The 17566-nt window shown below is 39.5% G+C and overlaps 2 protein-coding genes and 2 long non-coding RNA genes across 4 annotated transcripts in view; 3 read left to right on the top strand and 1 right to left on the bottom strand.

Annotated features, from left to right (window-relative positions):
- Positions 1–12191, top strand: part of LOC134797580 (uncharacterized) — a 182560-nt gene extending 170369 nt beyond the window's left edge. Inside the window, exons 2-3 of the long non-coding RNA XR_010145100.1 lie at positions 11440–11560; positions 11771–12191. This is a non-coding gene — a long non-coding RNA (uncharacterized LOC134797580). The remainder of the gene's footprint in view (positions 1–11439; positions 11561–11770) is intronic.
- LOC134797578 (uncharacterized) overlaps positions 1–17566 on the top strand; it is a 407161-nt gene that overhangs the window by 273459 nt on the left and 116136 nt on the right. The gene's annotated exons all lie outside the window — the stretch shown is intronic.
- LOC134797574 (low density lipoprotein receptor adapter protein 1-like) overlaps positions 1–17566 on the bottom strand; it is a 79839-nt gene that overhangs the window by 48973 nt on the left and 13300 nt on the right. The window contains exons 2-6 of the mRNA XM_063769863.1: positions 13345–13524; positions 12685–12790; positions 8028–8187; positions 7433–7495; positions 4794–6994 (exon numbers count right to left, since the gene is read on the bottom strand). Of these exons, the coding sequence (XP_063625933.1) occupies positions 6911–6994; positions 7433–7495; positions 8028–8187; positions 12685–12790; positions 13345–13524 (593 nt within the window). The 3' untranslated portion in view covers positions 4794–6910. The remainder of the gene's footprint in view (positions 1–4793; positions 6995–7432; positions 7496–8027; positions 8188–12684; positions 12791–13344; positions 13525–17566) is intronic.
- On the top strand, positions 1077–5422 carry LOC134797556 (lysozyme 1-like). The gene is made up of 4 exons (XM_063769843.1): positions 1077–2170; positions 3347–3523; positions 3890–3963; positions 4652–5422. Exons 1-4 carry the CDS (start codon positions 2101–2103, stop codon positions 4790–4792), a joined length of 462 nt encoding a protein of 153 aa, XP_063625913.1. The 5' UTR covers positions 1077–2100; the 3' UTR covers positions 4793–5422.

The raw sequence follows: 17566 nt of genomic DNA, 5'->3' as shown, positions 1-17566 counted from the left end.
TAAAATATCAAACAAAATCAAACCAAATGAATGTGCCGTACCCTTGGGCCGTGGGGTCCTAATGCTCTAACACTTTTTAAAGAGATATCAAAAAGATTAATCGACTTCACTGGTGACCGAAGAGCTGGCAGCTTTCTCGCACAACGTATTAGCATTGCAATACAGCGGGGAAATGCTGCCAGCGTCCTCGGCACCATGCCAAAGGGGCCCAATTTTTTAGACGTATTTTAATTTTATTTAGTTTTAGTTTTTAGTTTTAATTTAGTTTTATTTTATAGATAAGTTAGTTTATTTTTCTTTTTATTGTAATTGTATCTACCATCTACCTGAAATAAAAACTTTAATTTATTTATTATTTATTATTTATTACAATATATTTACACAGCATTACAGTTCGCACAAAGCGCTGGCAAATTTATACATGCAAATAGCAAAAAAAAAAAAAGTGCATAATTATTGAATTATAATTTAGTCATGCAAAGAATGAATGTTATTAAATATTTATCATCCAAAATCATCGTTTAAAAGTCAATTCTACCAGCAAATATAAGAAAACAACTCAAAATTTGAATTTGATTACTTTGCCTCACATGTGAATAAAATGCAAATTTGCTATTAGTTTTTGAAGTGCAAAGTAAGCCTTTCCGAGCTGATGGTGTGATGAAAACAAATAATTTGTAGAATCTTTACTTATTAGGCAGGTACTTTGAGTGTAACAGAACAGAGGCATAAGATACCTAATAACAAGACACTATAAAACGATTATTTTATAGATCGATAACAACTTATTTCAAACCTTTTTCTTGGCGTATAAAAAATCGTCTGAATTAATAATTATCTGTAAAAATATAACAGAGTGGCTAAAAATATATATTTTGTAAGATTAGTTGCCAAGAAAAGGGTTGCATCTTTGTCGAAAACCACTATAGTAGCCGTATTTTGTCAAAAAAATTAAGTATACTCAAACACATGCAATTGTCAGTAGAAAAAGGAGACTTTTTATTTTTGCCGCCTCTCTCTACTGACAAAGTAGCTGCGCCAGAGTATTTTTCATTAACATAATTATAACATTTTTTAAACTTATTTTTTATAAGAAATAAGCGTTGTTCCCACAAGCGGATGTCTATTAATTATTGCAAAGTCTGGCATAACATGAATAAAACATAGCCTCGATTCGCAGAACATTGTCAACAAGAGTCGTGAAATCACGTGCGCCCATAACCAATAACAAATTAACCTCATGTTATTATTGCGAAAACGTTATTCATTAAATAAGTACGAGGAAACGGAAGAGAATCAAAATCGTGGATCCGCCATTTAAATATGACGCACAAATCGTTTACCTATCCGATTTTTTTTTTATTGTTATCATGAAAGGCCTTTAAGTTTTTATTCGGATTATACGCTAGAGGTTAAATTAATTTTCAAATAAAAGGGAGAATTCACACTAGCTACATTAACATATAATTTCTAAAAGTGATGAGAATGTTTCATTTTATCCACAAGAGAGGCAAAGTAACTTGATACCTACTCATTTTGAGGTTTTTTCACTCGCCAGCAAAGTAGGGCCTTGAAACCCTCGCCACGCTAAAGATTCCACTTTATTTAAAGACTCACTACGCTTGTGGTTCAACTTTGCAATCGTTCGCTTGCTCGGATATCAATCGTGCTAATAATTAGCACGAGGAGTTAAGCAGCAAATTTGCCCCCTTGTAAAACAAATACTATTTTTAATCCCGACAGTAGGTACTTACTTCCACAAGTTTATTTAATTGGTTACGCTTCAATAATAGCCAAACTTAAAGTTGAAGCTACTACGTAATAGGTCGTGTTCTATCAGAGAATAATTTATGTAGAACACTCGAGCACGAGAAAACCCACAGTTGTTGGCTAGTCTTCATGAGATAGTGACGTTTAGAAGGCCAGCCAAAGAACACTTTTTACCTACGCCGTTTTTTATACCAATCGTCAACAAACGCACATATTAATGTAGTTTTTTTGTTGAAATAAACAAGTCAGTAAAGCGTCAGTTTGGTCTAAAATGGTCGAGCTATCGTCTCGTCTAGAAAATTAATAAATAGCTTAGGTATATTTCACATAATGAAGTTATGTTTTAGGTTATTGTGTTATTTGTGTTTAGTGGTTGTTATGTTATGTTCCAACGCTCTTGGTAAGTGCCTTTCTGATATTGTTTACATTTTCACCACATCCGGCTCACGACAATTTCAATCAATGTTCTTAAATAATTATCTTAGTTCTATCTAATGAAACATTAGACTGTAGTTAATGTATTTATATACCTAATCTTATCAAATGTACTTGACATTATTATTAAAAGAAACTCATCTTCTGGATACATACTAGTAGGTTTAATTTTAATACCCGTAGGTACATTGCGAACTTTTAGCGTATTATCAGGCTCTGGCATAATACATATACTTTTCTTGGTACCTTTCAGCCAAACGGTCCGACGAAAAGGTACATGTAATAAATAAGCCTTTAAATGCCCTATAAGGTTCAAGTCGTCCTAAATTCACTTGGTACTTGGTACCATTCCGTGGAGCAATGTACCTATATATAGAGATAAGCTTTACTTTTGCCCTACAACTGCTCAGAAGAACAGAATTGTTTTCCTGTACCTCGCCTCCCTAGCAGCAATATAGTAGAAAATAACCAGCGAAAAGATAGATTTCATAACCCTTACTTATAGGGTGAAGGATGATGATCCCAACTGCTTGTCAGGATTGAAGTCAAACTCGAAGTGTTTATTTGTATAAAGTCAGTGGAAACTAACTGCCGTATTCGAACTTCAAGATATTCACAAGAGACGACACGTACTAGATCCATTCTAGATACGTTATAGTTTAGATATCAACTAGTTCTCTTTTGCAGCGCAATTCGGGCAACCAATGTCACTTTTACGTTAGATAGAGTAAGATATCTATTAGATGTGAATTGGATCTCTAAGTCATATCCTGTGGAAATCGTTCAACAATATCTCCAGGCGGCTTAGCACGGTCGCGTTTTTATCCCTTGTCACCATGCCTGTCACGTTCTAACAAGTATGTAAGTGCGAAAGGGACGCGCATAGTGATAGTCGATAAAAATGGAACCGTGCTGAGCCCGCAGAATCGCGCAAATGTCAAATTTGACAGATTAGATCTTAAACATATCGTTATCGTATCTTGGTGATGTCTAAAAGATGTCTAATAGATGTCTATTTCTAAATCCGAATCGGGCCCCTAAGTATTTGTAGAAGTCAGTGGAATGTGATTCGAGTCCTAATACCTACACCCTAACAAGATTAAAAGTTCTTACATATCTGTTTGTTACAATCTGGCTCCAGGAGTGTACATCTCCAACTTGAACGAAGCTTGTTACCGGTGCCTCTGCCACGTGGCTGGCTGCAACACGTCCCACGCCTGCTCGGGGGGCTACTGCGGGCCCTTCTACATATCCAGAGTGTACTGGGTGGATGCCGGCAAGCCCACGCTGCCTGACGACGATCCCGTGAGAGAACAAGGTAAGCATAATACCCCTAATGTGATTACATTGTTCAGAAAGATCACACAGTAATTCTTCACGACACGTCTCTCAAAGTCAAGGACTCTAAGGGTATGGTAAGGACAATACCCAATATATACCTGACTAAATTTTGGCTTTCTTGCTTAGGTACAGGACCAAAAGGCCGACATTACTTAAGTTAGCATATCTCCTAAAATATATCCAAAGTTAAAGGCTATAAAGTCTTGTGTTGCTCTATATTAAATTGAGGAAAGATTGAATCTAGTAATTCCGGCAACCTTAGCGCAACCTCATTACGAGTTTTTGGAGTACTTAGAAATGAATGATGTCATGTATAGTAGGTAATCGTGCTCGTTTTTTGCAGCGTTCGAAGACTGCGCGAGGGACTACCACTGTTCTTTAAAGATAATTGAAGGCTACATGGCGAAGTTTGGAAAGGTAAACATAGTCTATCATGAATAATGTATTATGTAGATTACTGTACTGTTCTTATAATGTAGATTATTCCGGTCCGGTCTAATTTTTCCACTAGTGTATTCGAACTTTTAACTTTTTTAAGGCTGTTCTTTATTTAGACATAAATACATTTTCGCAATAAACCACCGATGCATGGTCGGCTAATTGTTTGTGTCTGCAGTGGTCTAATGATCTCTCTCCTCCACGAAAGAAGAATTTCCAAAAAAATATGATGATCATACAAGAAAATAATCGTGCAAACAGTGAGACGTCGTACCATCGCCCACACTGTTAACTGTACTAAAAGTACTTTTTGTAATAAAAGGTCCACCGATGTACAGTTAGGAGTGTTGCTGCTTGTAACTTACCTATACATTAATTGTTGTTAGCAAATGACTTGTGGCGAAAAACGAGTCTGTAACATTTTAGACGCACATAGCTTGGTGTTATATCTCCTGTTCTCATAGCCAACTTGCAAGCAGTTATACTCATGCTAGACCGGGCCGTGCCCCGAGCCGAGGCGTCCGACATGTCATTTTCTATGACGGCTGATCGGTGATCACGTGGTACTTTCCATAGAAAACGAAGCTCCGGAAACTCCGGCCCGGGCTCGGTCTAGCGTGAGTCATCCTTAAAACGATGATCTAAAATAATATGAATTTCCCCTCAGGACTGCAACGGCGACGGCGTGACGAACTGTTTCGACTACATGATGATCAACCACCACGGCGGAGGCGCCTGCCACTCTCCTCTGGACGCAGACCCACTCGGCCGACGCAGGTTGGCGCTGTTTAACCAGTGCCGCTTCTAACAAACCAGCCGGCCTAGCCAAGGTTACAATCGCTATCGCTTCGACAACGAAAAGCATTATGTCTCTCTATCACTCTTCCATATTAGCGCGACAGTGACAGTTGCGTTTCGATCGCTACGGAGCGTAAGCGATTGGCATCTTGGCTACGCCGCCTGGACCACTATAGACCGACCGCTTAAATGAGTCCTCGCCTGCGCGGTACGGGGGCGACGGGGTAGGATGACTAAGGGTGGCGGGGAAGGTGCGGGCGGCAGGCGTACGGTGGTCGTATATTTGAGCGGCATTTAAATCTTGAAGACTTTTTTGAAGAAGATTCCTTTGATGAAGTGGACGTACAAATATTTTTTAATTGTGTAATACTTAAATCAGATTTTTTCAATTTTTTTGTAAGTGTGTAGTTTTCAGAATTCAGAAGTGGTTAAACCGTTAACCCAGTGTTAAATTGTACTGTAAACCATGGTAACTCCAGGTTTAACCGGTAAACCTTACGGTAAACCGGGTTATGGTGGCGCTAAGGAGAAGATAAACAAAAGTATATTTAAATTAACTTTATTCTAACATATTTTGCTTACATCAGTCGAAATATTTATATGAAACCTTATAAATAATAGTAATAAATTGTACCAATTTTTTCCTTGTTTTACTATACCTACTTACATAATACATACATACTTAATAATATCATTATTACCGTAAGTTATTTTATGAAGCATGTTACCGGTTGAAAATATGAGGAATGTTTTTGGAATGTAGTTCTTCTAGAGGTACAAATGTAACATATTGTTATTTATACCGTATGTTAGTAGTTTTATTGTCGGATGAATCCGTATACCTACATATTTATCACTTGTCATCCATACTAAAGTAATGTATATGAATTATATGTCAAATTATTTATTTGTGACCAGCCGGCGTATTATGGATGGCATTGGCAATTGTCCACGTGATAAAATAACTGTCACTTTTTAACACCGCGGGATAGAAAGTGACGGATACAGTTTTATCACGTTGTCACGTAGACAAGAACGACCATCATATCCGTGCTGTACCTACAGCAACACTTTTACTGGAGATCGGTAGACGTTACGTCTTTGTTTACGAATTGTCAAACTACCACTACAAAATTATAAATTTTTATATGTATTTTAAAAACTTGCCCAAATAATAGTCAGTGTACTTTTAAAAACCGCACATTGCAGTAGGGATCGTCAGTTCCACGAATTTTAAGAGCCGTAATTATAATTTGATCGGCCTAATTTGTACTTTTCTTACTAACGAAAAGCCGTTGTACTTACATTTTAATTTGGGCATCTATTCGACACGCGCGTTAGATATCTGTCATGATTTTACTAAATTGAGAACCTGTCCCTAAATAAACGTAACGTGCTACAATACCTAAGTCTTTGCGAACATTTTAAATTAATCCGTCCTCTGAGCCTCTGACAGTCTTCCAAATTCGCACTTGCTTCCAATTTGCTTCAAAAAAACTCAACGCCTGATAAATAGGTACCTTTACGCCTTTACGTCTTTGTGCGCGTGTGTCGAATAGATGCTTTGATAATTGTTCGCTGCCGTGACACCCATAACAGACTGAACAGCGATTGGAGAATCATTTTGAATTTGGAATTAATCGCGCAACAATACTGCAGTAAACAATTGAATTAGTTTTCCAATCGCGGTTACGACTGTTGGGAGTGATGGGGCAGTATGATGGTTGGTCTTTTATCGTCTATCGTGTCACATTATTGTCAGAAAGTGAGGGCAACAATGACAGACACATTGTGCACAAATCACGCGAGGCTCCACAGGGGGAGGGGGGGTCACGAACGATAGATCACGTTGGGGGAGGGGGGTATAAGGAAACCTCACGTGTATTTTTCTACAGTGAACGAAAGTAAGAAAAAAAAACCTACCACTTGAGTGGATACTTTTCCTGGGTTTCGTTAAACATAAATTTTCACTCTGCACTTCGAAATAGCGAGTCTATTTAGGTTGTGGGGGGGGGTAGCCAAAAACCTCACCAAATATCAAGGGGGAGGGGGGGTCAAAAAGTAGCCGAAAACACCTCACGTGATTTGTGCACAACCCCCTATGTCCTAAACCTTATTGAAATTAAGTTCACGCGAAAGTGACCAAAGGAGCCTGCGCCTGCCACTGTTCGTCTTCCAATTCTTCTTCGTCGGACTCTTGAGGAAATCGCTCCTGAAACAGACGAGATAATGAAGTCATTTTAAATTTCGAATATTCTCTGCCATGCCAGTGACTTATTTAGTCCACGAGATGAGCGTGGGGCTCGAACTGGCCCCTACCCAATCCCTGTCTGTCAGCTGTAGGTAAACCACGCGTGTCTTTCTTTGCACTTCTAACTTAAAACGTGGATACAGTAAATGAATCGACCAAAAAAAATATTGAGATAAAATTATACAAAAGCATTTTTGTAGCTGAAACGAAGTCACTAGTAATACGGTCGCGCTTCGTGCCCCTTCTGTCAACTATTCCCCTAAGAATACAAATTATCTGATTAAAATAAGAGAGATTATCTTTGTTAAATTTTTGAAACAGGAGTAAAAATCTTGTATAACTAGAACCTTGCTTGTAAAAATACTTAATGTTATGTTTGTTACGTAAAATTTTAATTACCCAAGGTGATGAGCGTTTGTCGTTGCGCTGTAAGGAGCTGCCTTGGTGGTTACTCTGCCATGCCTGAAATTTCACAAACGATTATATTATAACGTGATTCTAAAGTAAAGGGAGTTGTGACAATCGACAATTGTAAACGCGAATAACTACATATATATATATATAGTATTTTACACGCCTCAGGGAAATTTTACTCCACCGCGGCTCACTTCTTTTTCTTCTCTCCGCCGTGTGTGACATACTACACGCTCTTTTACTTCTGCCTTCTCACTTAAACGCCCACATCCACAAGATTCTGGTATTCGAATAAGACTGAAACATGATATTCAAATATTTTCATACGCTTGCAGCCGCGACTTATGGGCGACTTAAAGAGCCGCAATTGTACCTCCAAAGAGCCGCATGCGGCCTGTGAGCCGCGGTTTGCTGACTCCTGCTTTATCGTATCGTCATGACCGAGGGACGTGACTCACGTGATGATTGTGGACACACTTCACCAATGCTCTTCAAGCCACTCGTGGGCCCGGTGCATACTAGTCTATAATGTGGCCTTTGACTCCGACGTTATTCTGTCCACCCAGCGCGTGGCCATTACCTGATAGGCGTCGTTAAAGGCGTGCGCAAGAGCCAGCGCGAGCGCGCGCGCGTGCCGGCTGCGCGGGCACGTGAACACGTGCGCGACGTGCTCGCAGCCGCGCCCCTCCACTACCGCGAACACACGAGCGTTGGCTGCATCTGCTGAGCAGTAGGAGATCCTGGAAAAGTGGAGAATCGTCATTAGTCTTGGTTTGCGATTAAAGGCCACGCCAAACTGATGGATGGTCTCGAATTATAGGAGCTCCATCAACGTGGTAGATTTGGTGCATCCGCCAGGCACTGACCTTTACCCGTTCGCTAAAGGAATTAGGGTCGGTTGCACCAAACCGCCTGTCACCGTTAAAGCGTTCGCAATATTTTATGGTATGGGAATTTTCATAGTTCTCAGTTGAGTGATGTTGATCAGTCTGTCAAATGTGGTTGGTGCAACTGGCCCTTAGTGTAATTCGTAATTAAAACCATTCCATGCGCGAATAAGGAATTTTATGTCCATATCCTATAACATCACACCTTTCGTCCGTCCGTTCGATAGTCCGATAGTTTGATTAAGAATGTGTCTTTCTTTGCAGTAGAATTTTCTGCAAGCTCTCCAAAGACGCAGATAATTTCTCGTCTTGCACAATTCCTTTCCTTGATAGCGCGATCGTTAACCTCACAAAAATTACTCCATATCATCTTGCACATGTCAATCAACTCAACTGTTTTTCCTTGAATAATAAATAGCAAGTGGGTCAATTTCTGAACACGAATTTTTTTCTGTCCGTGATGAAAATCTAGGGTTAGCATCAGATAACACTTACCATTTTTTTTTTACATAAAGAAGTCACACTTTCACACCGAGTTCCATATGAATTCACTGATAAATTGGTTTTTAGAGTACACTTAAAAATACATAAAGGCTCAAATTACTACTCCCGTGCCCTGTCCGGAATCTACTTTTGAGCATAATGAAAAATCCTACGAAAAATTGTACATTAGTATCACTAATTTAGTATCAAATACTTAAACTAGATGATATTTACTATCACTGAGCACATACACTATTAACTTCATTGTGGTAAATAGCTCGTGATCGATGTTTAAATTTTGTCCGAGCGCGCGAGTACAATTTCGTCGGCAAAACTCAAAGGGCTCTGACAGCCGACGTCTGTATTTGAACCGCCTCGTGTCCCGCCTCACCTGTACTGGCAGTATTCGGCTGTCTCTCAAAGCAAGCGGATGTACATCAAGCCGCGGCGTGTTCGAGCAAATCGCGTAATTATTTCGGAATCCGGGTGGGCGACAATTTTTTTCTAATTTCGATGCCCCTTATAAATTTTATTTCCCACATAGCTTTTCAATAACAATTGTCATATTTAGGAGCCCTTTATGTATCTTTATGTTAGCGATAACATAACAGTTTGGTCAAACACGATTTAAATTTTTGGCGATTTTTTTTATTACGAATTCTAATTTCCGTGCCCTAATTCCCATGGAATATTTACCTAAAACAGCTGATTAAGTGGCACGGGAATTAGGAAGTATTACATATATTGTCAACAAATCTTTTATTGGGGGCACTGTAAGTTAATTGGCAATGTTTACGTCATATAATTATTATATATATATGTATATTGGCATTGAATATATATTATATGTAATAACAATATGACGTATATCTTTGTATTTTACATTTAAGAAAATCTTAAAGAATGCACAAAAATCTGTGAACGGTTTTTAGTATAAGTACAATACATAAAGGGTGGATTCGAATAACCCGGGCAATTTTAATACGTAAGGTAAGGTGGGGTAAGACGACACCGGGGTAAGACTCACTTGTATGGAATCCTCGTACTGTTAGTCTTGTCCCACCTTACCTTATTCATTGATCATATTATAAAATTAAAATATTATATAAACATAAAACTACTTTTGGAATTATTACATATTATAATACCTGTACCTAAGGTTACATAAAACAAAATGAATCAAATTTGCGATGTTCTTTTTTGTAAATAAGACAGCTGACAGCGTATGCCGTATAAAGTTTGAACATCTGGGAGACCGAGCTTTGCTCGGAAAACATATACCTACCTAAAAACTAAAAATGCGCGTTTTCCCAGAGATAACACCTAGCTAGATCGATTTTTCACCCCAGAAAACCCTCATAGTTCCTCATAGTTGTTATAAATTAGCTTTTCTAATAACAAGAATAATTAAATATATCCTATTCTTACTATATTATAAATGCGAAAGTATCTCTGTCTGTCTGTCTGTTATCTTGTCATGCTTAAACCGCTGAACCAATATCATCTTGATGATATTTGGCATGGAGATAGTTTACCCCACCTTACCTCATATGTGGTCAAACAATTTTTTGTGTTATGAATTTATGAAGGCAGCATATTCGATTTCTTCAGATTAACTTACACAATAACTTCTTCTCACTGTGCCCCTATTTATTTCTTAGTATCATTTCCTATACGGTCATATACCAGATCATACACCTTGTACCTATCTACATGCAGATACATAATGACACTTTTTAATGAATAGTTTTGTATGTAAGGCGGACAAGTTTACGCAACTACTCAAAGTATTGTTTTGAAATATGTACATTTTACTAAGAAAGAGAGATTAGTTGCCATTAAAATAAAGGAAACGATTAGTCAAATACGTAGTTTTTAGTGTATCATACTTTCGTAGATTTGTCGTCCGAAACTAAAATTAAAGAAGGTAAATATGTTCGATGCCGCTTCATTATGGTTGCAGTATATTATTGTAGATTAAAATATACATAAATAATAGTTTTAACTACCAAAATAAGTTAAGAAAACAATTCCTGGGCCATGTTCTAATTTCCGTGCTAGTAAAATCTAATTCCCATGGACACACTAATTCCCGTGCCCTGACCAAAATTTTAAATTGAAATAACTTTTATAGTTTTATGAATATTTTTACCCAATAAGAAAATTAAAGTTTATTATATTTTTTATCAAATTATCAGCATAATTTTTTTTGTGTAATGTTGGTATTTCAAAATTCCATGGGAATTAGACAAAAATGCTCGTTTGGTGAAATTGACCCAAGTGGACTTTAAGTCAGAACGGGGTCGATTCCGAGATATCGCCGGGTGTCTCTGGATGCGATTGGTAATTAAAAGATTGTAATAAATCAAAGGAGACAGTAATGAACCTTAATTATCTTAGCTTGTATTTATCGTACATTATTGATACGTTATTGATGTGGAGGGGCTATTTCTTCACAAGCCAATGTGATCGAACGCCGCTGCTAGCGAATGTGTATAAACGATGCACACGCTAGACCGGACCGTGCCCGGGCCGAGGCGTCCGACATGTCATTTTCTATGATGGCTGATCGGTGATCACGTGATTCAATAGAAAACGAAGCGCCTACCGCGACTTCCGCAGTCATATATATTTTTTATTTGTATGTCTTTCCCATCACGGAACAATGGTGTTCCGGACCTTTGGGAGGCGTGCGCGGAGCCGAAGCCAACACGTAGAGGCCCTTTTGACACTTTAATGAAATGTAAGGGGTACACCGAGCGGAGGCTGCCCTTGCCAGTGTCATGGGACGCACGCAGAGGCAGCACCCGCCAGGGTGTAAGGACTATTGAGAGTTGATGGAATCTAAAATGAACTAGGTTATTGGGTGAAAGCGATGGACTAAGAACTGAGCTATGGGGTAAAAAACCGGACGCCTGCCTAATAAAACGGTATGCAATTTTATTTCCGGCAGACGGTGACTCGCCCTCACAAGATGGGCCCCCACAAAAAGCGACATCTAGGATGGCTCAAGGGCAACACCGGTGTGAGCGGCTCAGGGGTGTCGAGAGGTGTGCGCCGCTTTCTACCCAGTGGCTGTTAACAGCCACTGTGCCAACTCGCGTCTTATGCATATTTCACTTCCACCCCTGGAGCTTATAGCTCTAACGACTCCACTCTGGCCGGCCGGCTAAGGCAAGCCAGAGGCAGAGAATCCTGTCCCACCTATTTTTTATTATTATTATTTAACAGGACCTTTATACAATTGTACATATCGGCCATATATTTTTTGAGAATGACAGATTACACGGGCATTAATTGCATTTATATCACCTACCTATCTATATCTACAGCTACCACCAGTGGTTTAAACAGGAGTAAAAATCCCGTATAGCTTGAACCTTGCTTGTAAAAATAAAATAATATAGAACTTGATATTCTATCTACCTATATACGAGTATGAGAGATCCTAGATCGGCCGCTAAAATATTATTGGACCCTTATACCATTGTCACTATCATTGCGAAATAGTACATTGTGCAACATGGGGCGTAAGTTGAATATTGCAAACGAGAGTAAGTTAAATCGCGACGGCTTGCCGGAGCGATTTATAGACTCGAGTTTGCAATATTATTACGCCCCGAGTTACACACAATGTTTTTCATCACACTTGCGATACAAAAATTAAGTATAAAGACAAAAAACTGTTAATTATGGCACTAGAAACTTTATAACTCCCTAGGGAGAACGCTTTTTCTATAACTCCCGCTAAACCTGCGTGCAATTCCACATTTACTGAGCGAGTGTGATGAAAAGAGCTTTTAAGGATTACCTCACTGCCTAAGTAGTAACAATCAATATGTAATCCAACCATATATATGTATGTACCTGTAGATGGATATGCTGAGCACATTGTCGTGAGAGTCTGCATCAGTGACCACGATGCCCTTTGAGCTAATGTCCAAGCTCACTCGCTGCAACTTTTTGTTGAGAGCTGGAACAAAATTCAGCTAATTAGATGCATTATTGGTAATTAGTCTTTATTCAAAGGATCCCATTGTGTAACGATGTACCTATATGTTTTTTATCCAGCCAACATAGGTAAGGATTGCCTATCTTAATTCCAACCCACCTCGGTCTCCCTCGAATTTATTTTCTGACTTGCTTATACATTAGCGTTTTCTTTGACGCCAATCAGGTTTACGATAGAATACTTGCAGTACCTACCTGTACTGCACCGATTCCGAGACAGAGAACTTAAGACAGGGCCTAACCAAACATACTCTTCCACGTCAACCGACGCATCTTTGCCGGTCGACTCCCGTGCCTCGCGTCACCAACTCTCGCCAACCAGTTGTAGCAACTTACTCTTGGCGGAGTGTAAGGCGGAGCGGACAGCGATGGCGGTAGCGGGAGCGGATGCGGCGCGCTCGACGGGCACCATGCCGGCGCACCGCACGTCCACCGAGGCATCTTTTCCGGTTGACTACCGAGCCTCGCGGCTCCAACTCCCTTGCATTCTGCTAAATTCCAGTTCTATTGACTTACTCTTGGCGGAGTGTAAGGCGGAGCGGACAGCGATGGCGGTAGCGGGAGCGGATGCGGCGCGCTCGACGGGCACCATGCCGGCGTACCGCACGTCCACCGAGGCATCTTTTCCGGTTGACTCCCGTGCCTCGCGCCACCAACTCTCGCCCTCGCATTCTGCTAGTGCCCATTCTTCTAGTTCTGGAACACCAAGCAAAATTTGTATCGTATTTTCAACGAATCGTAAAAATTCTGTGAATAATCAGGGACATAATCTGTTTTTGTCCCATAGGGGCCCTATTTGACTAGCGGTAAGTTGTGCCAGAAGTTGACATATTTAGCCAACTGGCTACGTTAGCTTTTGTCACATTCTCTCGTCAAAAAAAAGTAAAAATATCTGAAGTAGATTTTTTCGAAATCGAAATGTTTAAATGAGGTGTTACACGAATGTGATTTTAGTCGCGTGTTTATTGCACGTACACCGTTGTGGATCCACCACATTCTAGCTGTGCACTAGAATTATAATATTATTATAAACAGCAGACTGATAAACATTTATATTTAGACGCGACTATAATAGATTTACTGCATGGAAGTCTATTCATAAATCATAATATACATATATTCATAATGAAAAAAGGAAATATTAATTTACTCAGAAAACTATTTTTTTTTCAACATAACTATTGACTTAACTTTGTAACGAAATAACATAAAGTATTAAACCTACCCATTGAAGCTAAATTATGATATTTAAGATTAATAATTTAATACATATCAAATCAAATTCCATAACCTCATAATTCCATGCCCCGCGTGACTGAATTTAATCAGGTACTTAGGCTTGCCAAATTGACCTTCTTTTTGCTCTAGCCTGGCTAAGATTTTGCAATTACCTCTATGTCTAAGTTTCGACAAGCATTCTCAGTTCCAAGTTTAGCTGTCTAGGTTGATGTGTCATGTTCTAAATATGGCGAACTGGACCGGGCGTGGTGGCCCTAGAAAACTTTTATAAGACAGATCTTTCTTCGTACACTAAAGTCTCGTAAGGAAATATATCATGGCAAAATAACCGACTACCTCTACCATTTAATTTCAGTCGACGATAAGCAATCAGGCGTTTTGCAAATCACCCACATCCATCAGACATACATAATTATTAAATTAATGCCTAGTTAATAAAGTCGGTGGATGACCCACTTAAAAAATAAATCACGTCTCTCTCCTTCCTCAGTAATGTTCATTTCGCTTCGCATATAAAACGGTCATTGTCACGTGCGTTATCTTTTTACTTATAATATTTTAATTTATACGTTCATACAATGTGCTTATGTACTTAAGTACTTGCCTTTGTACATTGTATACTTTCTTTTAATTGTATCTTAACCTGTCTTATGTACAATAAAGTTTTTACATACATACATACATACATACATACAATGTGCATTATGATTTAATCACGCAATTGCTATTTTTTCTGTCAAGGAATCTTGTAGAGGTTGTAAGTGGGTTGTAATTGTAACCACTCGCACAAACTCTTCTCTAACGAACCTTCCGATCTCATTTTCTATTAGATGTATGTAGGTAGGTACTTATAGTAATTTGTATTAAAGTATAACAAGAATAGAGTTTGCGTTTATTATTGTATTTAGATAAGTCCAAAGTAACAGTAAAATCAACAATGTTTCATAGCAACAGAATATATTAAAAAGACAACACTTCAAGTGTAAAGAGGATGTTCATCCTTAATATTCCCTCTCTTTTCAAGCCAAAGGCAAGCCTAAGGCTTCGCACAGTTTAATCAATCTTGGTTTGTAAAGAGGTTTCGTAAACATATCGGCAAGTTGATCTGCTGTCGGTACTTGCTCAATTGTTATATCTTTTTCAGATACACACTGTCTCACATAGAAGTGTTTCAGTTTTATGTGTTTCGTCTTCCGGTGTTGCTCATATGGAGGATTGTACGCAAGCTTGATTGCAGACTCATTGTCAATGCGCAAAATTGGCGTATCAAGTTTTATTTTCAGGTCTTGGAACAATCTCCTTAGCCAAACAATCTCACGGCTGGCTTCACTGGCCGCTACTATCTCCGCCTCTGTAGATGATAGTGCGATGACAGTTTGCTTCGAACTGCGCCATGATATTGCTGAACCAGCATATAGGCATAATATTCCACTAGTGGAGCACCCCGTCGCATCGTCTCCACCGTGATCGGCATCGCTGTAGCACACCAGACGCTTTTCACCTTTCTTATACTCAAGCCCTGTATCGACAGTTCCCTTCAAATATCTAAGTATTCTTTTTACTTGTTGTACATTGCTTGAGGTAGGTTTATCTAGGTTCCGTGATACAACTCCAACTGCATATGCAATATCTGGTCTCGTCCCAACCATTAAGTACGATAAGGACCCAACGGCTTGCCGGTAAGGGAAGTCTAACTGGTCAGGACTTTTACGATCCTCCATTTCTCTTTCAGGCTTTAGAATGGGTGTTCCAACCTCCTTACAGTTACTCATTCCATACTTTTCAAGCAATTTTCTTGTGTAAGCCGTTTGGTGGACTTTAATAGTACCATCTTTGTGTTGATCTATTTCAAGCCCCAGAAAATAGGACGGTACCTTCGTGGTGATTTTAAAACGTCCTTTTAATTCAATGTTAATGAAGTCATCAGCCTCTTTTGCGTCTGACGCGGCCAATAATCCGTCATCTACATATAGTGCGAGCAGTATTTTCTTCTGTCCTCGTTCTCTGACATAGACACAAGGGTCTGCTTCGCTCTGAATGAAACCTGACCCTATAAGAAAGTCATGGATGCACTCGTTCCAACACTTAGGCGCCTGCTTCAACCCGTATAGGCTTCTTTTCAGTTTGCATACTCGATTCGTTCCATCGTCGTATCCCTCTGGCTGTCGCATAAAGATTTCTTCCTTGACAGTTCCGTAAAGGAAAGCAGTAGCCACGTCAAACTGTCTGAGTATTAAACCCTCATTAGCAGCAATACTAAGTAACATCCGGATTGTGCTCATTTTCGCTACAGGGCTAAACGTTTGGTCATAATCGATACCCTTCTTTTGTGTATATCCAACAGCGACTAATCGTGCTTTATACTTGTCGACTGTACCGTCAGGGTTTCTTTTGATTTTAAAGACCCATTTGCATCTTAGTGCTTTTCTATTTTTAGGTAGAGTCGTCAATTCCCAGGTTTGGTTTCCTTGTAGGGATTGAACTTCATTGTTCATAGCTTCTATCCACTTCTCTTTTTCAGGGCTTCTTAGGACGTCTTGGTACGAGGTGGGTTCAGAGACAGATATAGCCTCATTGAGAAATTGATAAAAACTAAACCACTTCGGAGGTTTTATCTGGTTCCGATCGCGTAGCTGTCGTGTCGGAGGTTCAATATCTGTTGTCTCTTCTTCGTCCATTGACTCATAATCCTCTATGACGCTTGCCTCTGAAGGTGGATGAGCATGGCATTGTTCGCTGTAGTCATCTTCGACGCTTGCTTCTAAAGGTGCACCAGTGTGACTCACCTCGCGGAAGTCCTCTCCCACGCTTGCTTCTATAGGTGTAATAGTGTCACAACTCACCTCACGGCAACCCTCTTCGATGGGACCCTCTCCAAGTCGACGAGAGTGACTCGTCTTGCTAGCAGTTTCAGAATCTGTAAGAGACAAAGGAAAGTCATAGGTGTTTGTTTCAGGCTGAGGTGTTTTCAAGTTTCTACCAATCTTGGTTTTCTCAGGTAGGTGCTTCATCGAAGACAACATCTCGGGATCTGACAAGTTTTAGCTCCTCTATATTAAAAACTCTGTAACCTTCATCGCCATCATACCCAATGAGTATTCCTGCTTTTGCTTTTTTGTCCAACTTACTAGTCCTTTTCTGCTTTGGGATATGGACGTAGCAGTCGCATCCTATTACCTTTAGGTGATCAATTCTAGGCTTCTTGCCATACCAAAGCTCGTGCGGAGACTTTCCTTCTACAGGAGTAGGCCCTGTCCTGTTTAGGATGTACACAGATGCGTTTGTTACTTCAGCCCATAGACCTTCTGGGATCTTATTGCGGGCGTGCATCAGTGTCCTTGTCATCTCTACGACCGTGCGGTTTTCTCTTTCTGTGGGCATATTCTGCTCAGGAGTGTATGGCATGGTGAATCTTTGTTTGATTCCGTATTTTCTCAAAGTATTCCGCACCAGTTCGTTGTCAAATTCTCCTCCATTATCGCTTAATAGTTCTTGAATT

This window comes from Cydia splendana, chromosome 15 (genome assembly GCF_910591565.1).
Source record: "Cydia splendana chromosome 15, ilCydSple1.2, whole genome shotgun sequence".
NCBI classification, from domain to species: domain Eukaryota; kingdom Metazoa; phylum Arthropoda; class Insecta; order Lepidoptera; family Tortricidae; genus Cydia; species Cydia splendana.
The sequence above is the reverse complement of the archived record's forward strand: the minus strand, read 5'-3'. Positions and strand labels throughout refer to the sequence as shown.